Source organism: Cebus imitator, unplaced genomic scaffold, assembly GCF_001604975.1.
Source record: "Cebus imitator isolate Cc_AM_T3 unplaced genomic scaffold, Cebus_imitator-1.0 Scaffold316, whole genome shotgun sequence".
Classification (NCBI taxonomy): domain Eukaryota; kingdom Metazoa; phylum Chordata; class Mammalia; order Primates; family Cebidae; genus Cebus; species Cebus imitator.
This window is the reverse complement of record NW_016107631.1, coordinates 1572729-1599953: the sequence shown is the minus strand read 5'-3', so window position 1 is coordinate 1599953 and position 27225 is coordinate 1572729. Positions and strand designations below refer to the sequence as shown.

The 27225-nt window shown below is 59.4% G+C and overlaps 1 protein-coding gene across 6 annotated transcripts in view; it reads left to right on the top strand.

Annotated features, from left to right (window-relative positions):
* DAGLA (diacylglycerol lipase alpha) overlaps positions 1-25938 on the top strand; it is a 70170-nt gene extending 44232 nt beyond the window's left edge. For 4 of the 6 annotated variants that reach the window (XM_037729739.1, XM_037729741.1, XM_037729738.1 and 1 more), the window contains 17 exons: positions 1584-1685; positions 2170-2308; positions 4988-5075; positions 7174-7308; positions 7953-8030; positions 10304-10428; positions 14142-14295; positions 14843-14926; positions 15021-15098; positions 15535-15615; positions 16458-16600; positions 16945-17013; positions 17388-17460; positions 18715-18911; positions 19653-19782; positions 20352-20539; positions 22472-23429. In XM_037729739.1, coding sequence (XP_037585667.1) covers positions 1584-1685; positions 2170-2308; positions 4988-5075; positions 7174-7308; positions 7953-8030; positions 10304-10428; positions 14142-14295; positions 14843-14926; positions 15021-15098; positions 15535-15615; positions 16458-16600; positions 16945-17013; positions 17388-17460; positions 18715-18911; positions 19653-19782; positions 20352-20539; positions 22472-23429 — 2822 coding nt within the window. Of the gene's footprint in view, positions 1-1583; positions 1686-2169; positions 2309-4987; positions 5076-7173; positions 7309-7952; positions 8031-10303; positions 10429-14141; positions 14296-14842; positions 14927-15020; positions 15099-15534; positions 15616-16457; positions 16601-16944; positions 17014-17387; positions 17461-18714; positions 18912-19652; positions 19783-20351; positions 20540-22471 lie in introns of all 6 variants that reach the window. The other 2 variants (XM_037729742.1, XM_017503854.2) reach the window with 2 other exon arrangements.
* Positions 25939-27225: the final 1287 nt, after the last annotated feature.

Genomic DNA, 27225 nt, shown 5'->3' with positions numbered 1-27225 from the left:
ACTGCACTCCAGCCTGGGCGAGAGAGCAAGACTCAGTCTAAAAACAAAAAAGTTTGACTGGAATATATCCATTCAGTTAGGTGTTGTCTCCAGCTGCTTTGCCCCTATAACAGCTGAGTTGACTAGTTACTACAGAGACTGTAGGACTCCCAGAGTCCAAGACATTTGCTCTTTGACCCTTTACAGAAAAAGGCTGCTGACCCCTATCCTAAACCATGTGCATCTCTTCAGAGCACGTCTTCCCTGTGATCCTTTTCCATACAGGCTCACCACTTCTTGGGAACCCCCTCAGGGGTCTGGGCTGGCTCCCCAGAGGACCAGCCTGTGTCCTCTTCCTGGGCTCAGGTTGCAGCCCTTTATTCTGGTCGTTCCTAGTGAACTCCTCTTGTGCTTCTGTGCACTGTGCTAAGCCCTTTTCCCTGTGTTAACTCACACGGAGCAGATGTTATTGGTCTCCTTTTAGAGACGAGGAAACTGGGGCTCAAGCCTAGCCCCTTCAAGGTAACACAACTTGTAAGCGTGTAAATGTCAGCGATGGGATTTGAACCCAAGCCATCTGGCTCCAAAGTCTGGTCTCTGAGCTGCCACGCTGCTGCCTGTGGGGCTGGGACTTCCCATGCTGCCCCGGTGAGGCCAGCAGATCTCCTCCTCAGCCACCACTCCATACCCCACCCCTCCAGTCTCGGCCCTGGGCTCCGAGCACTGAGGGACCTGAGCTGGATGCAGACTTGAGCAGACCGGCCACTGGGCCCTTCCCCTCTCCTCCATCAGGTTTCAGGGGCCTCTTGCTGGGAAAGAGTTTCCATAAAGTGAACACACTCTCATCTAACTTTTGCATAGTCTTACAACATAGCTGTTGTCACCCCCATTTTGCAGATGAGGAAATGGAGGCCCAGAGAGAGATTAGGTGACTTGCCTAAGATGTGTCTGATTCCAGACTTTGGACACATGATTCTGAAATCCTGAAAGAATGAGGAAATGGGCCGGTGTGGTGGCTCATGCCTGTAATCCCAGCACTTTGGGAGGCCGAGGCGGGTAGATCACTTGAGGTCAGGAGTTCAAGACCAGCCTGGCCAATATAGTGAAACCCCATCTCTACTAAAAATACAAAAATTAGCTGGGTGAAGTGGCATGTGCCTGTAATCCCAGCCACTCGGGAGGCTGAGGCAGGAGAATCGCTGGAACCCGGGAGGCGGAGGTTGCAGTGAGCTGAGATGTCACTATTGCACTCTAGCCTGGGCAATGAACAAGAGCAAAACTCAAAAATAAAAAAAAAAGAAGGATGAGGAAATGCCTCTTTATCACCCACCTTTCCAGCCACCTTCTCAGGGAGGCCCTGGGACCTGAAGGCACAGAAGCTAGGACAAGTGGTGGGCACATTGCAAGGGGTCGGGCCCCTGCAACAGGGCCAAATGGTGACAGGACAGCCTTGGGGCCTGGGAGGCAGAGGTGGGGATGGCTGCTGGCCCACTGCCTCTGCCCTTGCTACTGAGCTGGTTGAAGGCTCTGTAACAGGAGAGGCCAGGCCCTTCCCTGGTGGGCAGGTGGTAGCCATCCTTCAGCCAGGCCTGCTCTCCTTGCAGCCATCCTGGTGATCGAGTTCATCTATGCCATCGTGGGCATCGTGTGGCTCACACAATACTACAACTCCTGCAATGACCTCACTGCCAAGAATGTCACCCTCGGTACGTCTGGGCGAGGCCTGCTGGAGCCTCAGCAGCCCCGGGGCGCAGGGGACGGGATCAGTTCAGAGAGGAAGAAGCTTGGGCATCACTGGAGGGAAATGGCTTTTGTCAGGGCACAAGCAGGTTGGCGGGGCGAGGCAGCTTCCCTCACCCCTGAATTCTGCCAGCCACCCTTAGGGGACCCTGGTCTGGGGTGGGCTGCAGCAGGCACGGAGCTGCCTAGTTCAAGTCGAGGCTCTTCAACATCTCCTTGAAAACCCACAGAGCCACTTGCTCTGAGCCAGGAGTGGCCCTTGGAGTTGTGGGTAGGCAAAAGGGTGGCCACGTATGTGGCCAGAGGCTGGAACCAGGGGCTTTGGAGCCTGGCTTTTGTCCCCAGAAGCATTTGGGGGGAGGGAGGCTCCAGCATCCCTTTCTTTAGAGCGGGTGAAGCAGCGACGTGTCCCCAGCACCTCTACCTACTGCCCCCGACTGCTGCCTGCAGGGATGGTTGTCTGCAACTGGGTAGTCATCCTCAGTGTGTGCATCACCGTCCTCTGTGTCTTCGACCCCACGGGCCGCACCTTTGTCAAGCTGAGAGCCACCAAGAGGCGGCAGCGTAACCTTCGGACCTACAACCTGCGGTCAGTCAGCAGGGTGGGCGGGCAGCCCCCGGGTGGGCTTTGCTGACTGGTGGGCAGAGGTCTCCATTCTCCAGGAGGCTGCCCTAGACCTCCCAGACTGCAGGCCAACCTTGTGTGAGCCGTGGGTATTAGTCAAAGGGCTTAACCTCTCCCTGCCTGTTTCCTTGTCTATAAACTGCTATAAAATAATAACAGTTCTTGTCTCATGATATTGTTGTGAGATTTAACTGAGATAATACCTGCAGAGGAACTAACGCAGTGCTCACACTGGGTAAGTGCTCAGTAAATAGTAGCTACTGTCATCACTATCAGTGCTGATAAGAAAAATGCCAATAGCGAAGGCAGGCATTGTGCATAGTAAGTTACAGCTCCACCAGGCAGCTGTCATCTTCCCCATAATACAGGTGGAGAAACTGAGGTACAGAGAGATTATGGGACTTGCCTGAGGTTACACAGCTAGAAAATGGTGAGGCTGGGAACTAGCTCAGGCAATCTGGCTTTGGAGCCCTTGCTTAACTATTTTTTGTTTGTTTGTTTTTGAGACAAGAGTCTTGCTCTGTTTCCCAGGCTGGAGTTCAGTGGCATGATCTCGGCTCACTGCAACCTTCACCTCCTGGGTTCAAGCAGTTCCCCTGCTTTAGCCTCCTGAGTAGCTAGGATGACAGGCATGTGCCACCATACCCGGCCAATTTTTGTATTTTTGGTACAGACAGGGTTTCACCATGTTGGTCAGGCTGGTCTCCAACTCCTAACCTTGTGATCCTTCTGCCTCAGCCTCTCAAAGTGCTGGGATTACAGGCATGAGCCACCATGCCCAGCCACTTAACTAACTGTTAATGCTAGGCTAGGCTGCCTCTAGAATTCAGAGATTGGAAGAGGTTAGTCAAGGAAAGCTTCCTAGAGGGGGTGAATTTTGCATGATGTTTTAAAGATGGGGGAAAGTGTGCCATGGCAGGCAAAATAAGGGAGAGCATCCAGGCAGTGCTGAAAGAAAAAGAGCGGGGCTTCCAGGGTGGGCCCCAGTACCTCCTGTGAATGGGGCTTCTACGGTGCATTATGTAAGGAGCTCCCCATGCTGAGCCCTTTATGCAGCTCATCCATTTCATCCCTTTGTGAGCTGCAGCCTTGTTGTGAGACCATTCTACAGAGGAAGAATCCAAGTCTCAGACAGGGTGGGTCACCTGCCCCGGGCCATGCTGCTGGGGTGCAGAACTGGCACCACACCTGCAGCCCGGAGTAGCTGGCTCAAGCACCCTCACCTGGGGAGCGGGCTGCCTGGGCCCCCTGCCTGGCAGGAATTCTCCCCATCCCACCCTCCTGCGCCTATGTTCGGCTTCCCGTGGACCTTCCATGTCAGCTCACCACTGCAGCCACAGCCTGCTCTGGCCACCTCCCAGCCCAAAATGTCAGGTCTTGGTGCCAAGGCCCTGGAGCCCATTTTCCCTCCCAGCCCAGCTGGCCACCACCACCCATCCCACAGTGCTCTGGGAACCCTGCTTGGCCAGCACACTGTCCCTTCATCAGGCCCCTGGAAGGTGGGACACTGTCTTAGCATGTATAGCTGCCCAAGTCCCTAAGAGCCAGCAGGTCCCCAAAGCAGCAAGTCCCTGCACCCTTCCCTGCTCCCTTCTCGCAGCCCTGAAAGACCCTGTTGCCCTCCTCCTCGTGGCCATCTGCCTTAGGGAGCCAGGGTTGGAGAGTGGGAAGCAGTCCTTAGACACGGGGAAGAGCCAAGAGGCTCAAAAAGGGCCCGGCCTGTCATTCCTGATGGGCGTTAAGTGCCTTGAATGCATCTGAGGGTCACCCTTGCCTTCCTCTCCTGACCACCCAGCATCAGGCTTTTAAGGAGCCAGCACGAGGCACAAAAGCAAGCCAGCCCCTTCTCGCTCGGTTTGGAGGTCTGCACTTTTCATGTTGGATCTGTTATCTTTATGTTCAAACACACTGACTCCAGATATCCAGCCTAGGAGGAACCTCTGTGAATCACTGGCCCATTGCTCTGCCTTTGGGTACAGACTCCTGGAGACCCCGATTCTCCATCTGAGCAGCCAGATCCACTGGGGGTGGCATTGGGGGGTAATAATAGACAGAGAACAGACCATGTTGGGGAGGGGTAGAGCCCTCCCCCCACCTAGGTATCAGATCTAAGGAACTGGGAAATGCAGAGCCTCATTCAGCCCCATCAGTTTCCTGTAAGTACATAGGTATCTGAAATCCTTTCTGGGGAAAAGCAGGTCTTTCTGGAAGGTCTGTTCCAGGCCTTAGAATGAGATGACAGAGAGGCCCAACACCCTGCTGACCTCTCCCAGGGTTTGAGCCTTTGGACACCTGAGCTGCAGCATAGCCCCACTTTAGGCTTCCAGCTCTGAAGTCCCAGAGCCTGCCTGGGTCCAGTCTTCCAAATGCCAAGGAGCCTCTCCACCGCTCCCCACCTCCCTCTTCGACCCACTCACCCGTGGCCAACAGCACACACCATCTGAGGCTAGCAGGAGTCTGTCAGGGAGTGCCCCTGCTAGCCAGCAGCCAGGCCACTGGCCACCAGCTTTGGAATGGCCTGGGCCCTGTTCTCCCCCAGACCCCCTGTGGGAACGCTTTGGTAGGGTCCTGGGAACAGGCTGCCCTGTTTCCATAATGCCTGGTCCAGCCCTCTGACCTCACACCGCCTCTCCCGCTTTGCAGGCACCGCTTAGAGGAGGGTCAGGCCACCAGCTGGTCACGCCGGCTCAAAGTGTTCCTCTGCTGCACGCGGACGAAAGACTCCCAGTCAGTAAGTACTGGGAGGTCGCTCCCCTCTGGCTCACATCCTGTGGTCAGGTGATGTGGGGGCCGTTTGCTCCTTTGGCAAAGTGGGATGGCGCAGGGCTGGTGGGAAGGAGCTGGGTTTCCAGTGTGAGCAAATACAGCCTGCTCACACGGGGGCCTGTTATTCACTGACTCACCGGCTCTAGCATTCGAGACAGCGTCCACTTGCTTTGTCAAGGGAACAGAAAGCTGTGAAGACTTTGTATCAAAGCCCTTGGAACTTATACTCTAGTTTAGGAGAAGAAATACTCAAAGTCAGGGTGACCTGAAGACAAAGAAAACTAGCGTTTCACCAGCAGCAGATTAATCAGGAAGACCTGGTAAAGCCAATAGGTACTTAGCACGGTCCCAGATGGGGGCACATAGTCAGCCTTCGGCACCTGTCCCAGATGGGTGCACATAGTCAGTCTTCAGCACCTGGGAGCTCAGAAAAGTGGCCAGAGGGCCAGACCTAGCCAAGGCACTTGCAGAAGGAAGACAGGGCCAGCTGGGGGTGGCCCCCAAGGGAAGGGAAGGGAGGCAGGCCCTGGGGTCCTCCAGGAGCACCCCACAGTGGGCAGGGACTTTAGAGATCATCCAGTCCCACCCCTCGTTTTACAGATCAGGCAGCTGAGGCCCAGAGAGGTGGAGTGACTTGCTCAGCGTCCCACAGCTAGTTAGTAGCAGAGCCAGTGAGGTCAGGAGACCACTCCTCCCTGAGGCAGACAGCAAAGTGCCTTCCACGGAAGCCACCGGGAAGCCTTGAGTGGCTCCTGCCCACCAGCGTGCCCTGGTGAGCCGTAGAGTGAGTAATCCAGTGGAAGAAAGCCCCCGAGTTTCCCTGGTGGGTGGGGAGCACCCCCTTGGGTCTCTCTGGGGCGGTTTGAGGGGTCTGGGCCGCAGGCAGGCCAGGCAGAGGGTAGAGAGCCGGCCCCTGGCAGATGGAGGCTGGGGCTGCTGTGTGGCGGGCACACCCACCTCTCCGGGCGCGTGGGTAGAGCTGTGGCTGTTGTCAGCATCTGGGGAAAAGGCAGTACCTCACAGCGGAGCCCCAGGGCAAGGGTCCCGATAGGCACTGACGGTCTCAGGGGCCAGGTCCAGTCCCAAGCACAGTTTGGTCAGCCTGTGTTGTGTTGCTTACACATTTTAATTGGATGCCAGCATTTAAAAATCAGGGCGTTTCCATAAACTCCTGCATTTCTGAACCTGGGGAAGTGGGCCCTCTCCCAGGGCCGGTCAGCTGGAGCCGAGCAGGAGCTGGCTCTGTTTTGCTACATTCGGCATTTGAGTTGGCAGCCCTTGATTTTTCCACGACAAGTGCCAGACACTCAGGGGCGGGACCTAGTGAGACAGAGTTCATTGCCATGTGGTGGTTCCCACCTCAGCCCCTCCTGACAGGTTAGGGAAGAGGCTCTGGGCTGCAGTGTGGGGCGGGGAAGGGAAGAAAGGTACACCAGCCAGCAGGTCTCGCCTCCTGCCCTGAGGCCCAGACGTACGCTGTCCTCAGGCCAAGGGACTGGAGAGAAGCCGTGGGGGGGCCGCTGGGCCAGCGAGAACACCCCCTTCTAGGGCACATTGTGGGGGGTCACTGAGTCAGCAGCCTGTGGGTAGCTGAGGGAGGGGGCCTGAGACCTGGCAGGCTCCACAGAGGCCTGAAGAGAGACCTCCAAGGTCACAGCTGGTGGGGCCAAGGGAGCCAGGAGCTTAGCTTGGTTTCTCTGCTGGAGAGAAAGGCTAGAGGAGAAATAAACCGGAGCCGCCGGCCTTGATCCCAGTGTCTGGGAAAGTGAAAAGGAGTGGCTCAAGTTGGCACCTGCTCTAGGTAGACAGTGGGCACCCCAGAAATTCCAAGCTACTGCCAGGTCTAGGAGGCCAGAGCCCTGGGCAGGGCCCTCAGGGTCATAGGAGCACAGGGCCGCACGGGGTCAGGCTCAGCGGGGACTGCGGAGGTGCCAGGGAGAACCTGCCCGGGCGTCCCCGAGAAGACACTTCTGCGGCCTCCCAGCCCAGGGGGATTTACTCCTGGCTTCTTGTCCTCTCTCCTGCTCCCCTGCCACTGCCCCCTGCCTTCCTGGACTTCGTAGGATGCCTACTCAGAGATCGCCTACCTCTTTGCGGAGTTCTTCCGGGACCTGGACATTGTCCCGTCCGACATCATCGCTGGCCTGGTGCTGCTCCGGCAGCGGCAGCGGGCCAAGCGCAACGCCGTGCTGGACGAGGTGAGCCCCGCCAGCCCCTCCTTTGTGACCGCCCCACACCACCCTCCTTTTGGGCCCCTTCCCTTCGGCCCCTGCAGCAGAGGGCTTGCTCCCACGCAGCTCCGCAGCCACCACGCGCCCTCTTGCACCTTGGAGGCCACCTTTTGCCGCGGGCCCCCCCTGCTTTCCTGAGCTTATCCCTTAGCCAGGCTTTCCGTGACCACTACTGCAGGGACTTTCCGGGCCCTGCATGGCTGCCTCTGGAGCTGGCCCTCAAAGGACATCTAACCGCAGGCTTGGTGGGCACCGTGAGCTCCCGAGCCAGCCTTCTGCATGACCACTCCGCCCCCCCACATCCCCACCAACACACCAACCCCAGTTAGGGTTTCTCAGCATCTCATAAAAATACCTCCCCACCCCCCACTAGGGGCCAGGAATGTCCTCAGGGGCTTGATGTTTTTGGGTAGAAGGGGAGCATCTGAAAATATGGAGAAACCTCAGATTTTGGAAAAGTGGCTGAATCTTGGAAGAACTAGAAGCTGCATGCTCCTTTGGGCTTCTTGGCCTTTGGGAAGCAGGCAGATGCCAGGGCCTGGGCCCCCTTTCCCGGCCATGCAGCCGGGCCTGGGCCAGCCGTTGTCCGTCTTCACCTGCCCGTCTTACAGGCAAACAATGACATCTTGGCCTTTCTGTCTGGGATGCCAGTGACAAGAAACACCAAGTACCTCGACCTCAAGAATTCGGTGAGTCAGAGATCACCTCCCACCCCACCCACCCCATCCCCACCCCTCCCTCTCTGCCACAATGACCTAAGCAAACCCCTCCCAGCTGTCCTTGCAGTACCAGCCACATTGCCCCCGCCCGGTCTCCCTCCCGGCTCCCTGGAGAGCCTCCCTGCTCAGATCATGCCCTTCACAAGAACCACCCACCTCACACCGGTTCTACAAACGAATCCCCTGAATTCCTTTACCAAGTTCAGAAGTGTTTGGTCCTGGCCTCTTGAGATGACAGGGTGAGCTGCTAGGATTTTTGCTGCTGCTGTTATGAAATGCAGCGGGCGTAGAACTTGATTTCCAAGCTTTTTTAGTAGAGGAAACTTTTCTCAAGTGCCTTTAGCGGAAATCCAGCATGTTACAGGGAAAGGTGCTGCCAGTACAGTGCTGGGAGAGCCCAGCCCCGCGCCCAGCACAGCCCAGGCTGGAACCACAGTTGGCAGCCGGGAGGAACAGGCTCTGCCTCGGGACGCGAACGGTTAGAGCGTGCATCTGCTCTGATGCCGGTCGCTGCAACCCCCAGCAGGCCCCTCATCTGTGAAATGACACTGGGCACAGCTTCCACCAGAGCTGTGCTGGGAGGACATGAGCCATTCCCATCACAGTGCCGGGGAGCCACAGTGCCAGCCAGGATGCTGATGGAAAGAATTCCGTCTCTTAGAAATCTGTCCTTTAGGCCACGTGTGCCATCTCGCACCTGCAATCCCAGTACTTTGGGAGGCCGAGGTGGGAGGATTGCTTGAGGCCAGGAGTTTGAGACCAGCCTTGGCAACATAGTGAGACCCCGTCTCTACCTCCCGCCCCCCAAAAAATAGTCAAGCATGGTGGCACATGCCTGTGACCCCAGCTACTTGGGAGACTGAGGTAGGAGGATTGCTTGAGCCCAGATCAGGGCTGCGGTGAGCTATGATTGTGCCACTGCACTCCAGCTGCACTGTTTCCTAAAAAGAAGAAAAGAAACCCCAACACTCAGTCCCTTACAAAATCCTCTGTCCGCCCTGTCTGCCCCTACTCTCCCACAAAGCAGGCATTTGTATCTCCTCTAAAAGTAGCCACATCCATAGTGGGTGCCCCAAACCAGCCCATTTCTGCTTGCCAGGCCCTGCCCTGGCTGCTCTCACCACCCTCTCCCTCCCACGCCTCACAGGGAGCAGGGAGGGCAGGCAGCTGTGACTCCCATCAAGCAACTCCCATTGAGGTGCCAGGGTCACACCTGCCACCTGGCAGAGGCTGCCAGGGCCCGCCCCGCCCCCGAGGCTGCAGGGAGCTCCCGACAGGGAGAGGATGATTACCTTCCCACTCTCGTTCCTGAAGAGCAGCCAGCCTGGCCAGGGATGTTTCCATGGGCCTCGGGGCCCTGATTAAGGTGCCACCTATTTCACTTCACAAGGTGACTAATCACCCTCTTTAACTTTTACAAGGTGGCTAATTCCCTCTCTCGGTGCCTGGGGCACTCGGGAAAGACTGGAAGCTGGCAGGCACTTTGCTGGGACACCCCTGCCTCTTCCTCCCTCCACCCTAGCAACCAATAAACTCCTCAGTGTCAACAGTGGCGGCAGGGCCTTAGACACAGTGGCTTTCAAACTGGCACCTTTCTCCCGAGAGATCCCAATCTCCCATAGAGAGATCCCAGTCTCGCACAGAGAGATCCCAGTCTTGCACAGACGCAGCCCCTGCCTGGAGCCCTGGGAGCCTGCAGCTGGCTGAGTCAAGCTGAGGGCTCCCGATGTTTGCAGACAACCCGAGGGCCAGAGATTTGGTGATTGGTCTCTGGGCCCAGCAAGGACGTCCTGCTGCCCAAGCCCACATAGCCCGCCCAGCTGGAGGGCCAGGACCTCTCAGGGCTACGTTTTCGCAGCACCAAGGGCCCTTCTCAGGGCTGATTGCTGGGGGTGGGGGGGGATTACTACTCATGCCCCTCAACTCTTCCCTTCTCTGGAAAACAGGGAAGGAAACCGACCAAGTAATTTTCTGACCCCAAATCATTAATTCTGAGACTGGAGCAACAGGACGGGTCTCAGAGGACTTGTGTCCTGGTTGCATGGAGATAATTAGGGAAATGCAATTATCGCCTGGAGTAGTGTCCCTCCTGTAAGGCCTGGGCCCCGCACCTCCACAGGGGACCAGCAGCCCCTCCCTGCCTGGGGGTGGGTCTGCAGGCTCCCACCCTGGAGAACTGCTGGGCCCTGAGGCTATAGGCAGGAAGGGCAGGAGGTGACCGCCTTCTGCCTCTTCTCTTCTAGCAAGAAATGCTCCGCTACAAAGAGGTCTGCTACTACATGCTGTTCGCCCTGGCTGCCTACGGCTGGCCCATGTACCTGATGCGGAAACCCGCCTGCGGCCTCTGCCACCTGGCTCGGTCTTGCTCGTGAGTACCCCTGTCCTGTCGCCCAGCGATCGCGCCTCTTCTCCAGGTGCTGTGTGAGGAAGGGCTGAGGTAAGGGGCTGTGCCCACTGCCTTGCCCTGAGTGGCTGCTTTTCTGCATCTTCTCTGGGCCTTTCTAGTTCTGTATTATCCCTGAGCAGTGAAGCTGTGGCCTTTGAAATCAGTGATGGGTTTGAATCCAGACGTTGTCACTTGCAGCCTTGGGCAAGCGAGTCTACCTCTCTGAGGCTCGGTTTCTTTATCTGCGAAGTGGAGATGTTGCTGCATGCCTCGTAGAAGTTTTTGGAGAGGGCTAGATGAGATATTGCATAACTCCCACATTGCTGCCCCCCCTCCCTTCTGGCGTTCTCTCTCTGCCCCCTCAGCCATTCCCTCCTGCCCACATCTTCCCTTCTCTCGGCTCCCCTCATGTGCTCTGCCTTTCTGGAAAAAAGGGCTTTCCTGGCAGGGAGGCCCCATCCATAGAGGTCTCTGAAAAGGCACCGAGAAGGCCCATTAGTTAAAGGCTGCAACCTTCCGGGGGATCTCAGAAAGGCCTTAGCCCCCAGACCTGGCCTGCAGCCTGGCCCCGCCCTCAGCCTACCACTTGGGGGCTGGGTGGACTCTGCTCTCCTAAGTGGGCCAGAGATGGTCACCTGCTCCAGGAGGAACCCCCTCCCTATCCTGGGTGTCTCCACCCTCAGCTCATGCCAGGAAGAAGGAGGACAGCTCCCTGGGCTTCCGTTCTGGAAAGGCTGGCATGCTGGGCGGCAGCTTCTGTCCTCTACATCCCCGCCCTTGGGACCCGCAGCAGCCACACCCACTCTGCAGAGCCTGACCTGTCCTCAGAAAGCTGGGCGGCTCTGGCGGGGGGGCCTGATTCTCATCATCCACCTGGCGACTGATCAGAGAGGACTGGAGCCCCTCATGCCCCCTTCCCGTCTTTGTCAGCTGCACGTGCCTGGCATTCTTGCCCGCATCCCTGGGAGTACCAGCCATGGCAGAGAACTTCTCAAAATGAGCCCCAGGCTGAGTGCTGAGACCTGGGCTCCGGCAGGCCTTGTTCCATGACTCACTGGCAGTGTGGGGACATCTCTTGGAGCCTCAGTTTCCTAAATTGTAACAGGCAGTATCTCTCCTGCCTGGGTGTTTCAGAACCCAGGGCGTCACTGGCAGGCAGGGCTCTTTTGATGCCCTGCAAACAGGAGGGATGCTGGTATTTGCATTAGGTGTCTTAGTGCTGCAGAGAGAGCAGAGTCCTTAGACCTCATGAGGGCCCAGCCAGGCCCCTGCCTGAGAACCAGGTGCCTGTGGGGCAGAGAGGGGCAGGCTTACAGCCCAGGGTGTTGGGAGGATGCCAGAGGCCAGTGCCCTTCTCAGTGCCCCAGCCTGTCCACAGCAGCCTGGCAAGAGGGAAGAGGGCTGCGCCTCTGTCTTGGGCCCAGGCCTCTCCCCCTCTCTCCCATGGGCAGCAGTTCTCAGCCCATGCAGAGCACAGTGAGCCAGGCCTGCTCCTGGCTTGGCTCCAGCCCTGCCCTGGATGACCCCAGGGCCCTCCCATCCAGGGTGCTGGCCCTGCTCCCCTGACTGGTTCCCCTGGCGTGAAGATCACTGGCTCGGAGGCAGCCCTGTCGCTGGAGAAGCGGGGAGACACGTTTTATTAAGCGCCAATTATAGGCCAGACCTTTTCTGCATCTTGGACCTTTGATCTCACACCAGCCTTGTGACGTAGCTGTCAGCACCTGCTCTTACAGAGGAGGAAACTGAGGCTTAGAATGGCCAAGTGCCCTCCAGGCCTTTGGGGTCAGGAAGTGACACAGCAAGGCTTCAGACTCAAGCCTCCAGCCTCCAAAGGCCACGCTGTTACAGCCTCATGCTCAGCTGAGGTTGGAGTAGGAACAGCTGCCTGAACACAGGAGTCAGCCACTAGACCCTGATCGCCAACACTTGACCTGCAGTGTGGCAGACCATGCTCTCCCATCATGCACCAGGGTTGTCCCCCCTACGCCCCGTGGCTTTCTTAGTGAAGCCTCTCCCCATTGGAAAGTGTGTAATAGTCACCCAGGTGATGCTCCAAGTGAAGACAAACTTCCCAGCATCACCGGAATCTAAGATTCCTAATAAAATCTCAGCTGTCATCCCGTGACAACTGGCAGGCCCAGTCACGTGGGCGCAAGCTCTTAGTACCTGATCAGTGGGGTGCTGGCTCCCTCTGGTGGCCAGAGGCACAGCTGCACCTAGCTGGGTGCCCAGCTCCAGGGCTGCCTCATTCATTTCTTCAGGGAGGCTACTATGTGCCTGGCACTGTTTGTGTGCCCAGAATACAGCAGTGAACCTCTCTGAGGTGCTCACTGCCCAGCAGGGAGATGGACAGTGCATAGACAAAGCAATAAGACACGTGGTGGAGCAGATGGGTGCTTTGGACCCACATAAAGCCTGGTGCCTGGTTGGGATGGGGAGCGCTGGGGCCTGAGAGCCCTGGCTGTTGGATGAGGTGCCAGGAGAGACCTCACTGTGGCGGGACATTTGAACAGAGGCCCAGAGGGGCCAGGGCCCAGGCCACACCGCCTCAGGTCTGCTGCTGCTCAGGTGCTGCTGACCACACCGGCAGCAGGTCAGAGAGAACAGGGCCTGGTGGGTAGACAGGGCATTGCTGCAGGGACTTAAGAAGAAAATGATGTGGCTCGACTCACCTTAAAAGGGCCAGTTCATTGCTGAGCTGAGAGGGTAGGGGCAAGTGCAGGGAGGCCAGTCAAGGCTACCAGGGCAGTCCCAGGCAGATCTGCCAGGGCAGGGGCGGGGGAGGAAGGGAACACCCGAAGTATGGCTCTGAGTGTGAAGGGAGGCTGAGCACGTGTACTGACTGAGTAGCATGGCCATGGGGGGTGAGGGCTGAGGAGCCACAGACAGCTGCAAGCCAGAGCCCAAGGGGCCTTGGGAAGACCTCAGCAGGGCTGGGGTACACAGCAGGGATGAGGTACACAGCAGGGCTGGAGTACACAGCAGGGTTGGGGTACACAGCAGGGCTGGGGCACACAGGGCTGGGGTACACCGCAGGGATGGAGTGCACAGCAGGGCTGGGGTACACCGCAGGGTTGGGGCACACAGCAGGGATGGGATACACAGCAGGGATGGGGTACACAGCAGGGCTGGGGTACACTGCAGGGATGGGGCACACAGCAGGGATGGGGTACACGGCAGGGATGGGGTACACAGCAGGGATGGGGTACATAGCAGGGTTGGGGTTTGGGAGCTGGCAGGTTGTCAGGTGTCCAAGGGAGTGTTGCCTAGGCCATTGGATGGACGCATCTGGGGGTCGGGGCGGGACTGGGGTAGATTCCTGAGTGTGCAGGTGGTGTCCAAACACAAGACTGCATGAGCTCATGGTGGAGCCAGTACTCCTAGAGGGACCCCAGGGCCTCAGTGTTGGGGATACCGGTGAGTAGGCACTGCCCAGGGGAGTCCCAGAGAGGAGGGGGCCCCAGCCAGGTGAGGAGAGGGAAGGGCCCGAAAGGTCAGGTGCTGCCGAGAGCTCGGTTAAGAGGAGGGCTAAGAGTGGCCTGCAGATTTGGTCGCATGGTCACCAGGACTTAGTGAGGGTGCTTTGGGAGAGGCAGTGGGGCTGAAAGCCCATTGGAACTGCTTCCAGGGATGATGGGGGGAGAAAACGGTTCCCTTGGGAACTCCCTGGCCCTGAATTCTCTGCCACCCCCCAGGTGTTGCCTGTGTCCTGCGAGGCCACGGTTCGCCCCTGGAGTCACCATCGAGGAAGACAACTGCTGCGGCTGCAATGCTATTGCCATCCGGCGCCACTTCCTGGACGAGAACATGACGGCGGTGGACATCGTCTACACCTCCTGCCACGATGCGGTGAGGCCAGGCAGGGCGGGCAGGGCTGGGGCCTGACGGCCTGGGGTACTGAGGCTGTCCTTCCAGGCCAGCAGGAGCCCTTGCTTGGTTGGTGCTGGCTGGTTGCAGCTTCCAGGCATCCCCAGCTGGGCAGACCAGAGGTGGCCCCCTCGTCCTCCCCAGACCCTGGCCTGCACCACCTCTGGGGCTGGGAAAGCAGACATCAGCCCCACACCCAGTGTTGGGGTTGCTGGGCCCTAGCCCTCCGGGGAAAGGAGGTGAGGGCAGCAGCAGGGAGGCTTCGGGGAGCGGCAGCTATCACCTGGACTCTGCGAGTGGTGGCACTCAGGGCTGCCAGAGGCAATGAGGAGCTGGGAGGGCAGACCAGGCCTGTGGCTAGGGATGGGAGAACCGCAGTGATCCTGGGAGCCCATCAGCCTCTCCGAGGGCAGAGGCCCCGTGGCTGGTGGATCTGGACTTCCTGGCCAGGAAGGAGACCTGCCTAGTCACCTTCCCTGAGTCTGGCCCCACCAGGACTGCTCAGGCTCACGAGCTGCCCGCCTCCTAGGTCTACGAAACGCCCTTCTACGTGGCGGTGGACCATGACAAGAAGAAGGTGGTGATCAGTATCCGGGGGACCCTGTCCCCCAAGGTACGCTACCTGTGGCTCCCAGCCCCCGGGGGTGCCTGCCTCCCTCTTTCTGACCTCTTCAGCCCACCCCTCACCTGTCTCTTCTCTCCCCAAGGACGCCCTGACTGACCTGACGGGTGATGCTGAGCGCCTCCCCGTGGAGGGACACCACGGCACCTGGCTGGGCCACAAGGTACCCAAGTCATGGCCCCAGGGCCCCTGGACTTCTTCCCTCCTCTGCCAGCATGCAGAAGCACGTGTTGTTGGGGGTTCCTCCCTGCTCACTGGGTGCTGGAAGAGATGGGTCAGAGGCATGGATGAGTCTGAAAGGCCCACTGCTGTGACCCCACAGCCCTGCCCAGCCCAGAGCCTGTCCATGGAAAAGCCGGAGAGGCAGCCGAGAAGAGCTCACAGCAGCTCCATTAGCCCCACCGCCCCTCTGAGCCTTAGTGCCTACCTGTGAAGTGGAAATGACACAATCAGCGAGTCCACCAGCCCCCACAGCCGGGCTGTCACCAGGCCCAAAGGGGAATATGAACGGGGCAGGGTTCCTAAGCTACAGGTCACTGTGGTTTTGCTGGTCACTGGGAGGCCTCCCACTAACCCTGCTTCTGTTCCTGCCCACCCAGGGAATGGTGCTCTCAGCTGAGTACATCAAGAAGAAACTGGAGCAGGAAATGGTTCTGTCACAGGCCTTTGGGCGAGACCTGGTGAGGCATTTTCCATGACACCAAGCCCTTGTCAGACCCGGGTCCCCCTCCTCCGAGGCAGCAGAGAGAGGAGAGGATGGATGAGTGATGGAACCTCGCACCTCCCACGAAAGCCAGGCTCCCGCCACCCTTCGAGCCTGGCTCCCAACCCCTCCTCTCTTGTGCCAGGGCCCGCGGGCAGCCTGCTCTACCCCACCTACAGTCATCGGGCACCTGATTCATGCCAGACACTCGAGGCACGATGATGATTCAGGGCAGGCGGCTTTTCAGCCTCATAGCTGCAGAAGCATTTGTCAGAAGGAAATATGGAGAGGCTCAAAATATAGAGCAGAGAGGTGCCCTCTAGGGCGCCTCTCTGCCTGGGGGGCTCTGAGCCCTGCCCACTGGCCATGGTCTGTGCAGGTAGCTCCTGAGGTGCCACCCACTGCCCCTTCCAAAGCAAAGCAGGCTCTGGCCTCAGGAGACTTCAGCCTAGTAGTGAGGGTAGAGGGATGGGGTCAGGTAACCACGATTGTAGCAGAGTAATGACCATAGTGATAAAAAGCTCCATCCCCGCTACAGATGCAATGAGTAGAGTGAGGGAGCCACTCCTGGAACAACAGGAGGGCTGCCCCAAGCACAGAACCCCTGAGCAAGGTTTTGAAGCGTAAGTAGGAGTTCATTAGAACAGTCTGGCTAAGCAGTCGCTCTGTGGGGACCTAGCTTGGTTCTCTCTGCCCCAGCATTCACATGGCACAGACATGATCCCAGGACTCTGGGAAGACCCCTTGGCCTCCCTTGGGTTAGCTAGACCTTCACTTGGCGGCAGCGGGCAGGGCTCTCAGACTTCTCTCGGTCTCCAGGGTCGTGGAACCAAACACTATGGCCTGATTGTGGTGGGCCACTCTCTGGGCGCGGGCACGGCTGCCATCCTCTCCTTCCTTCTGCGCCCGCAGTACCCGACCCTCAAGTGCTTTGCCTATTCCCCCCCAGGGGGCCTGCTGAGGTGAGCCATCTGAGTTGGCTGGGGCAGCTGGCACCAGTGGGGGCTGAGGGTTGGCTGGGGCTCGGGCTAGACTGGGAGTCGGAGTTCTGATCACGTGGAGGTCTGGGGGCCTGGAGAGTGGAGGGTGGAGGTCTGAAATGCCATGTGCCCCCGGGATCCACCCAGCAAAGCCTTGCCAGTGGAAAAGACAGAGCAGGGAGGAGGCCGCCCAGCCTGCCACCAGCCAGCTCCCCAGGAGCCAACCCAGGATGCAGGGCAGGGCTTGCATCTGGCTGGACCCCCGAGTCCAGATCACCACTACCCCTCCCCCTTGGCCTTAGCTTCTGCTTCGGCTTCCCTTGCAGTGAGGATGCGATGGAGTATTCCAAGGAGTTCGTGACTGCTGTGGTTCTGGGCAAAGACCTCGTTCCCAGGTGAGTTCTTCCCCACGCTGCATGGTTCCTTGCCAGGCTGTTTCTCCCTCCTCCAGGCCTCTCCCCGGCCCCCACATCCGTCTCGCTCCGATTCCCATCTTTCAAGGGACTCCACGCCCCTTCCCACCCTTAGTTGCCCTGTCAGTGGAGAGAAGCCCAGGTGAACACACGTGCCGGCGCCCGCCCTGCCTGTGCTCCTGCTCCTCGACTCTGCCCTGGGGAGCTGCTCTGTGGACTCCTCTCCACCCCATGACCCTGCAGACTTGTCTTCTTGTTCCCGGGGCTGGGATGTGTCTGGCCCTCTGCTCCTTTCCCCGTACCTCTCATAGCCCCGACCAGGCCTGGCTGACGGCCCTGTCTCACTCCCTCCCCAGGATTGGCCTCTCCCAGCTGGAAGGCTTCCGCAGACAGCTTCTGGATGTCCTGCAGCGAAGCACCAAGCCCAAAGTGAGCCCCCACCTGGGCACCCTGCCTCTGTGCAGCCTCGCCCGTCCCTGCCCTTGTCCCCCACTGGTTTCTTGGGCAAAGTACAAGAGGCCCTGCCATGGGAGGCCAGGGCAGCATGTGGCTGCTGTCATGGGAACTTGAGACTGTCAGACCCTCAGCATCCCCAAGCTCAAGCCATCCAACCCCTGTCATTGTGCAGATGGGGAAACTGAGACCCAGAGTGGGAGGGATTTGCATTTGCTCACAGAGCAAGTTAGAACAGAATCAGGACGGGAACCAAGGGGTTCCCGTCACATTGACCTGGGAGCTGCCCACAGTCAGAACGATGCGGAAACTGAGCGGTGAGGAAAGGCCTCTGCCAACGCCGCCGAGATTCCCCAGGCTCAGGGAGGGCTGGGAATGAGCTGTGGAGAGGATTTGGGTACAGTTTGTTCTGATTTTCTGCTGTGGCCAAGAGGAGAGGGTCAGCCCTTCCTAATCCGCATCAGGTCTCTGGAGGACATGGCGGGTGGGTTGGCCGGGTGGGTTGGCCAGGTGGGGGTGGGCGCGCGGTGGCCAGACATGCCGAGGCAGGCCGGGGCACAGGAGGAGGAGCGGGTCCGCTGGGTGGTCACCCCTCCTCACCCTCCGCCCCCTGCTCTGGGTGGGCCCTCAGCCCATTCACTGTCTCAGCCCCGTCTGGACCATTCCCAGCTTTGGTGCCCTAGACTCTATGCAGGCAGGGCCCTGGGCCAGGTACCAGGTGCCAGGCGGTGAGCAGGGCAGCAAAGCTTTGTGGGGCCGTGTCTGCCTGGAGGAGCCTGGTTCCGGGGAGGTGGAACGGCTCCCACCAGATTAATTCTGGGCCTTCGTCAGGCCAGGCCTGGCAGGTCCAGCAGGACTCAGCTGTAGGGTCTGTTTGGCCTCAGACTTGCGGAGTGACCCAGAATAAGTCCCTTCCCCTCACTGGGCCTGTCTCCCCATCTACCAGATGAGGGGTTGGCTGGGCTTCCAGCCCCTTGGCAGCCCTGAAATTCAACAATTCCATGTCATCTGTACTTGGCACCTTATTGGCCGTCTGGCCACCGTGCACCTCAGCCACTGCCTCTTCAGGTGGGCACCGACGTCTAACGCTCCGGCCACTGCCCTTCCCCTGCCCTTTGCCATCTCGCCCCCCACCTCTCACCTCCTGAGCCCCCCTTCTCAGCACCCTGCCCCTGCCCCCAGCCAGTGCCACTTAGCCCTGCTCCATCTCCCCCGTTCCACCCCACACAGTGGCGGATCATCGTGGGGGCCACCAAATGCATCCCCAAGTCAGAGCTGCCTGAGGAGGTAGAGGTGACCACCCTGGCCAGCACGCGGCTCTGGACCCACCCCAGTGACCTGACTATCGCCCTCTCGGCCAGCACCCCACTCTACCCGCCCGGCCGCATCATCCACGTGGTCCACAGCCACCCTGCAGAGCAGTGCTGGTAGGTTCTGCCAGGGTCTGCTGCTGCAGAGGGCTGTGGCGGGGGCGGGGCAGTGGAGGGCAGGGCCAGCCTTGGCTCAGTTGCCCCTCGGGGCTGGGGGTGGAGGCTCGAAGAAGATGGTCCAGGGCCCCATGGAGGCCTTCCTCAGCCTCAGGCCCTGGAAATAGAACAAAAGGCCAGCGCTGAGCAGGACTCCAGGTTTCTCTCTCCATAGTCCAGCTTCACCTCCTGTGTAAGCCTTCCCTGGTGTCGCCCACGGCAGCTCTCCCGCTCCTGGTCCATTTAAAAGTGGGTACCCTGGAGGGTTCACCCCTCAGGCCCTGGCCGGCTCACACCTCAGTTGTCAGTTGTCACTTGGCTTTACCAGGGGGATTCCTGGGAGACAGCTGTGAGCCAGGTGGGGGCCAAGGCAGGAGCAGAACAGGAGAGGCACGAGGGCAGACCTTTCCCACTCTACGTGCCTCCAGACGCAGGGCCTGGCTCCTCCCTCCAGGGTTGGCTGCCTCCCCTGACACAAGCTGGCGAGCTGGGCCCTGCCCTAGGTGGAGCCAGCATGGCCCAGGCCAAAAGCAGGTTGAAGGCTGCGGAGGGACTGTGGCTGAGGCTCAAGGTCAGCCTTTCCCAGGCTGAGGGCAGGACAGGAGCCAGGCCGGGAACACAGCCCTGCTGCCAGGAGGCCCTAGCACCAAGGACCAGGCCACCACCCCACCCTCAGCTCCCCTCTGTCCATGTCCCTCTCAGCTGCTGTGAGCAGGAGGAGCCCACGTACTTTGCCATCTGGGGCGACAACAAGGCCTTCAATGAGGTGATCATCTCACCAGCCATGCTGCACGAGCACCTGCCGTATGTGGTCATGGAGGGGCTCAACAAGGTGAGGCAGCTCACGGCAGGACTGCTCCGGGGAGCAAGGCCTGGCGCCCAGCAGAGCCCCGCAGGCGCCTTGCAGGTCGGAGCACTGCCCCGTTTTACACACAAGGGTGCTGGGGCTCAGAGAAGTAGGTGGCTGGGCCAGAAAGCCCCACTCAGATACTTCACCCCCATGCCCCTGGCTCTTTCCACATCACCACGTTGCCCCATGGTGGGGAGGAAATAAGGAGACTCCCAGGGGCCTGTCCCTGAGGCGGGCTAAGCTCAGAGGCCCTGAAGGGCACCTGCCAGATGCATGGGCAAGCAGTGACAGCCACAGCCATCCCCTGGCTGCAGAAAGGCTGAAGGCAGCCAGGGCAAGAGCAGGAGCCAGGCTGTGGGGCGCATCGTGACCAGATGGGCAAGTCTCAGGCCTTGGGGAGTGGTGACCTCGGGAAGAGGAGAGTGGGACCCAAGTGACTCCATGAGGCTCTGCTTGGCCTGCAAGGCCTGGGCCCTGGCTCCACATTGGCCCCAGGGTGGGGTCTGCCATCCCTCCCCTCCCTACCCGCAGCCTCCCTATCCTGTCCTCAGGTGCTGGAGAACTATAACAAGGGGAAGACTGCTCTGCTGTCTGCTGCCAAGGTCATGGTGAGCCCCACCGAGGTGGACCTGACTCCTGAGCTCATCTTCCAGCAGCAGCCACTCCCCACGGGGCCGCCCATGCCCACTGGCCTCGCCCTGGAGCTGCCGGCTGCAGACCACCGCAACAGCAACGTCAGGTGAGCTTGGCTACTCCCAGGCCCCTCCAGGGTGAGTGTGGTTCAGAGCACGCAAACTTGTGTGCACGTGCGTTTTATGCACGCACCAGGCTCATCTCTGCACATGTGCATAGGAGGGATCAAACGCACCCTCTGTGCTCCAGAGCTCTCTCGCTGTGCCCCAGCTGTCCCCCAGCCTCCTGTCCCTGAAGCCCATCATGAGCTAGGGGACATTTAGGCACACAGACCCACAAACCCTGGGCCACAAAAGCACAGATTCACTCTTACACGCTTAGACCCAAACAGATGAGCACCTGTTTACTTACATATTTGTATCTAAGCTTACACATATACATGTGCACACAATTGTTAGTTATAAGTATACAGATCACCCCCTACAGACATGCACATGTATAAGACACACACCAAGACAAAAGTGTAGACACAGGTATACAAGGACACACGTGGGCAGGCAGCCACACATGTCAATGCATGAATACACCTGTGCTTAGACCCAGGCACACGGGTGTAGGGACATACATAGGCCAGCTGACATACACAGACATGGCCTACACACTCATACACATGAACAGAGATGCACACACACGCTCACAGGTGGGTGCATGTGCAGGCCATAGCACTGTACCCATTCACATACTCTTTGAAGGGTGTGAGGCTCTTAAGTGGTAGTCCTTCCAGGGGAGGATTGTCCTGCCTTTCTAGGACCTTCCCACCCAGGCCTGTGCCCTTGGTCACAGATCCGGCCAAGAGGCTGCTTCTTGGCCCTTGGTAGGGACACCTGGACATCTCTCCCTGCCATTTGTGCCTTTCCTGTGGCAGCTGCCCAACCAGATGAGGGAGCCAGTGTCCATTTCCGGCTGCAGTGACTGCTGCGAGCCACTCGCTCCCTACCGTGTCACTCACCCCCTGCAGGCTGGTCTGCGGAGCCAGGGGCTCCAGGGTTCCCCGTCCAGCAGAGGGCCGCAGCCCATGGGAGAGGCAGGAGGAGACCCGAATGAGGAAGGAAGTGATGATATCTCTGGGAGCGGCATCCAGGGGTGCTCTCTCTGAGATTGGGGTGGAACCAATAGGGCAGCTCCTGGCAGGGCCCTCTCCCTTCCCTGTCTCCCTGCTGCCCCCTGTCCCTCTCTCCCTCCCTCTTCTCTCCCATTCCACTGTGGCCCATGAGTGAGCCTCATTCTCGAATCCGTGCAGTGATGGGGGTTCTGGTGCAGGGAACCCCAGTGGCACTCCTGAAGCCCCAGTGCTGCCTGCAGGGCCTTAGCCCCTCAGGCACCCCACCCTGGCTCAAGCTGCAGCTTGTTTGTCTTCTACCTTGGGTTCTTGTGAGTTGTTTTTTAAAAAATAAGCATTCCCAGCCAGGCGTGGTGGCTCATGCTTGTAATCCCCACACTTTGGGAGGCTGAGACGGGTGGATCACCTGAGGTCAGGAGTTCAAGACCAGCCTGACCAACATGGTGAAATCCCCTCTCTACTAAAAATACAAATAATAGCCAGGAGAATCGCTTCATTGGGGGAGGTGGAGGTTGCAGTGAGCCAAGATAGTGCATTTGCTCTCCAGCTTGGGTGACAGAGCAAGACTCCGTCTCAAAAACAAAATAAAAACAAAAATAAATAAGCATTCCTAGCTGTATACGGTGGCTCATGCCTGCACTCCCAGCACTCTGGGAGGCTGAAGCGGGTGGATCACTTGAGGCAGAGGGTGCAGTGAGCCGCGATCGCACCTCTGCCCTCTAGCCTGGGTGACAGAGCAAGACTCCATCTCAAAAATAAAAATAAGAAATAAGCATTCCCTGCCCCAAACCATTCAACAACTGCTAAATGAACTGTACCCCTCATTCCCTGCAAGCTCATTTTAGCTAGGGAGCTGGGTGGGGTTCAGTGCCCTCTCGCTTCCGAGTCTCACACCCCTGCTCTCCTCTCCTTCTGCAGGAGCAAGTCCCAGTCTGAGATGAGCCTGGAGGGCTTCTCGGAGGGGCGACTGCTGTCTCCCGTGGCTGCGGCGGCGGCGGCCCGCCAGGACCCGGTGGAGCTGCTGCTGCTGTCCACCCAGGAGCGGCTGGCTGCGGAGCTGCAGGTCCGGCGGGCGCCGCTGGCCACCATGGAGAGCCTCTCGGACACGGAGTCCCTGTACAGCTTTGACTCGCGCCGCTCCTCGGGCTTCCGCAGCATCCGAGGCTCGCCCAGCCTCCACGCTGTGCTGGAGCGTGACGAGGGCCACCTCTTCTACATTGACCCGGCCATCCCCGAGGAAAACCCGTCCCTGAGCTCACGAACTGAGCTGCTGGCGGCTGATAGCCTGTCCAAGCACTCGCAGGACACGCAGCCCCTGGAAGCGGCCCTGGGCAGTGGAGGCGTCACTCCTGAGCGGCCCCCCAGTGCCGCGGCCAACGAGGAGGAAGAGGTGGGGGGCGGCAGTGGCAGGCCGGCCTCCCGAGGGGAGCTGGCGCTGCACAACGGGCGCCTGGGGGACTCACCCAGCCCTCAGGTGCTGGAATTCGCCGAGTTCATCGACAGCCTCTTCAACCTGGACAGCAAGAGCAGCTCCTTCCAGGACCTTTACTGCATGGTGGTGCCCGAGAGCCCCACCAGCGACTATGCTGAGGGCCCCAAGTCCCCCAGCCAGCAAGAGATCCTGCTCCGTGCCCAGTTCGAGCCCAACCTGGTGCCCAAGCCCCCGCGGCTCTTTGCCGGCTCGGCCGACCCCTCCTCGGGCATCTCACTCTCGCCCTCCTTCCCGCTCAGCTCCTCGGGTGAGCTCATGGACCTGACGCCCACGGGCCTCAGCAGCCAGGAATGCCTGGCAGCTGACAAGATCCGGACTTCTACCCCCACTGGCCATGGGGCCAGCCCCGCCAAGCAGGATGAGCTGGTCATCTCAGCACGCTAGCACCCCCGTCGCATGGCTAGCCGGGCCCGGGCAGGAGCAGGTGGCTCTGTGGGCAGCTCGCGGCTGCCCCCTGCCGGGCAGCTTTGAGAAAAGACCCCAAGGGGCAGTTTAGCCTCAGGCACAGGCATTGCTGCTGAGCTGGGGGTCCGCATCCCTACCTCAGCTTAGGACCCCCAGAGCCAAGGTGGCTCCACAGATGGGGAAAGACGGAGAAGGATGTGGAGCCAGGGCTGCCTGCTGGGTGGGCCACACTCAGCCTCTCAGCCTGACTGCCCTCCATGGGGGCGTTCTGGCACCCACTGTTCCAGGGCAGGCCACGGGCAAGCTGCCTCCATCACTGCCTGCTGGCTGCTCTCCCAGGGCCCAGGTGGAGAGCAGTGCCCCCAACACACATTCTCACATGTGGTCCAGGCCGGCCTCTGCCCTGGCCACCCCCCAGATCTGGTGCCTGCTGGCCAGCCCCCTGGGGTGCCCCTGCCGAGGTGGCCTGCAGTACTGTATATGTTTACAGAAGCTGCTGGGCTGGGCTCAGGGTGTGTTCTGGGCTTGTAAGCCCCTCGCCTGATCATATGTTCAGTAGCCCTCCTCTAAGCAGGGCCCGAGGCAGCCAGGGGCCTGGAGAGGCCAGAGGAGGGTGGGGTCAGGGCCGCCCCTTCTCCACCTGGTGCCCCTCATGCTGCCTCTTCTGCCCATGGGTCCTAGTACCCAGGCCTGCCCTGCCTGCTGGCTACTTCCTGGCTTCCTGGCTTACCTTCTACCCCCAAGGATCCTGGCCACTCGAAGGGTAGTGGGCACTGCTGTGACCACCCCAGCTGCAGAGTCACTGCCCTGGGAGGAAGGAAGGCACCGAGAGCCCTCTTCCTTGGGGGACCCCACCTGACCCCTTTGGGTCAGCACCACCATGCCTAGGCAGCTCTGGGCCCTGGTATCTGGAACTGACAGCCCTGCCCCCCTCAGCCTTCCCTCCTCGCTGGCCTGGGCACCCTCCTGGGAAGCAGGCCTTTCTCCCTCCCACCCCCAATGTCCTGTTGGTAGGAGGTGGGGCCAAGAGTGGGATATGGTGGGCCTTGGCTGGAGACCCCTGTCCACTGCCCAAGGAGGGGCCAGGGGCTGGGAGTGGTCCCAGTTTAGCCTGAGGTCCCCATAGAGGTTCCTCCCCTGCTGGGTTTGGGAAGCAGCTGGGGAGGTAGCCCCTGGTGTTTCCCCAGAAGAGGGGTAGGCGGGTGTGCATGCTAGTGTTGGCGCGTGTGCATGTGCATGAGTGTGCACCATTCCTGAGGAAGGAGCTGCTGGGGCTGCCCACCCTACCTGCCCTGCCTGCCTGCTGCCCCTCCTAGCCTGCCAAGAAAACGGTCAGAGAGCATGATGGGGCCTGGGAGGCAGGGCCGAGGGACAAGCTCAGCTTTAGACACCATCTGTTCCCATTGCGCCTACTGTTCTGACCCCTGTTTTGGAAAACTGGCGTGTACCAAGGCGCTGACCGCACGGCTGACCGCCTGCTCGTGCCTTCATTCTGCGGTGGCATGGTCCCTCCCACTCTAGCCCTGCCCGCAGCCTCCCTGGGTGGCCTCGGCTCCCCTGACCAAGAGCCCCCCATCTCACAATCACTGGTACCCAGGGGCCTGAAGCCTGGCCCCTGGCTCCCCACATAGCTGGGACTGGCCTGGATGGCTGTCCTGGGGATCCCTGCCCACCCTGACAGAGGGGACAGAGACCTGGGAGCTGGGCCTCCCCTTATCCTCTGTAACTCACACCTTCACCAGACTCAAGGACATCCTGCCCCTGCTGAGGCATAGTTTCAGCCTAGCACAGAAGCAAGACAAAATCAGTGACCCTTAGAGTTTAGAAAACGACTCCATTAGAGGAAAGATCTGACAAGCACCCCGGCCAGTCACAGGGAGAGACTTGATGTCTGGCCTTTTAATTCCTCCTCTGCCAGGATGGGTCCTGGGACTGCTAACATAGGCACATCACTCATCCCAGGACTGAGCCATCAGGGACAGACCCCCCGACCCCCAAGGCTGCAGCCACACCGTGTTGCAGGCTTGGGGCTGGGGCAGGCTTGGGCTCAGTCCTGGGCACCCAGGGGGCAGCCCACCCCTAACCTGCCCCCTACCCACCTTGCCCCTGAAGAATGGGCCTGCTGCACGTCTCCCTCCTCTGCCCCATACCACACTGGGGGGTCTGAGCCACCCCCCTCAGCCCAGCGCGGCTCAGACTGACCCCCATTCCATCCCCAGACCTGCAGCACAAGTGCGAAGGCCTGTCCACCCAGGGCCCGGGTGACTCCATATGCAATCGGTAGTGAGCAGCCGGGCCTTGCAGACCCTCACGCACTCTCTACGTGCCATTCTCCCCAGACTTTTTTGTACTTAATGTATGAAAGATCCAAACTAATATTGCTGTAAAAAGGAGAGACAAATTAATATAGCTTATTCTATAAATATATCTGTATATAAAGGTTTCTGTATATTGTATAGAGCTGTGTATAAACTGGATGTAGAAGCACGCTGGCTGCCTTGACTGTCTGCATCAGGTGGGGACTGGGCAGAAACGGGATGCTGAGGTGGCAGCAGAGCAGGGGGTGGGTGTGGGGCGGGGAGCAGGGGGACCTCTGCCACTGTTCCCTGGATGAAACAGAAAGCCTCAGGGGGAAACGGCTTCCTTGGGAAGAGCCCGTTTTCACCCCCAAGACGCAAGGTGTGTTTGGGTGGTTCAGGTACAGCCTTTTGGCTGTGCTGGGTTAGAACACTGCTTCTCAAAGTTCACGGTGCTCATGACTCACTGGAGCGCTTGCTAAAATGCAGATGTGAGTTCAGTGGTCTGGGCTGGGGCCCAGAGTATAGATTTCTAACCTGCTCCTGCTCTGCCAGTGCCCTGCCCCAGGGCCACACTTTGAGTTGCAGGGAGGGAATAGAAGACCCTCGAAGCTCCTTGTGAATGGAGGCAGCCACTTGTGCTGTCCTGCCTGTGTGAGAGATGTGCTAGGGGAGCACGCTCATATTACGGGCTGGAAAGATACAGTTTACTAGCAACCCCTTCCTCCCAGGGGGTCTGAGGCTCAGAGGGGATGAGCTGCCCAAGACTGCCGAGTTGGCGATTAGGGGACTAGGCTGGTCTGACCATCGCCACCTCCCTCCCTCACAATGTGGACAGCCAGGGAAGGCAAGGATGAAGATCCCAGTGGGACAGCACTGAAATGCAGGGGCCACTAGAAGTCTTTGCTGAGGGCTTTCCTAAGAGGGCACAAAATACCTGCCCAGGCGCAGTGCAGCCCAGGGACCCCAGCCCAGCCTGGCTTGGCTGGAAGGCCCAGGCGGAGGAGCCTGCCCCCTCCAGACAGCAGGTGGCGCTGTTCCTCCAGCCAGTCCCACCTTGGCCGCTGAGTCCCGCCCAGGCACTGACCTAGCCAAACTGACCAACCTTTCCCCTTCCCCCACCCTGCCCCCATCTCTGGCCCCCAGTGCCAGTGACCCTACTTGGTGAGGGGCTGGGGAGGGTGATAGAAGAATACCCTCAGCCAGGTGCGATGGCTCACGCCTGTAATCCCAGCACTTTCGGAGGCTGAGGTGGGTGGATTACTTGAGGTCAGGAGTTCGAGGCCAGCCTGGCCAACATGGTGAAACCTGGTCTCTACTAAAAATACAAAAATTAGCGGGGCATGGTGGTGGGCACCTGCAACCCGGGAGTGAGGCAGGAGAATTAATTGCTTGAACCCAGGAGGCGGAGGTTGCAGTGAAACAAGATCACACCACTGCACTCCAGCCTGGGTGACAGAGCAAGACTCCACCTCAAA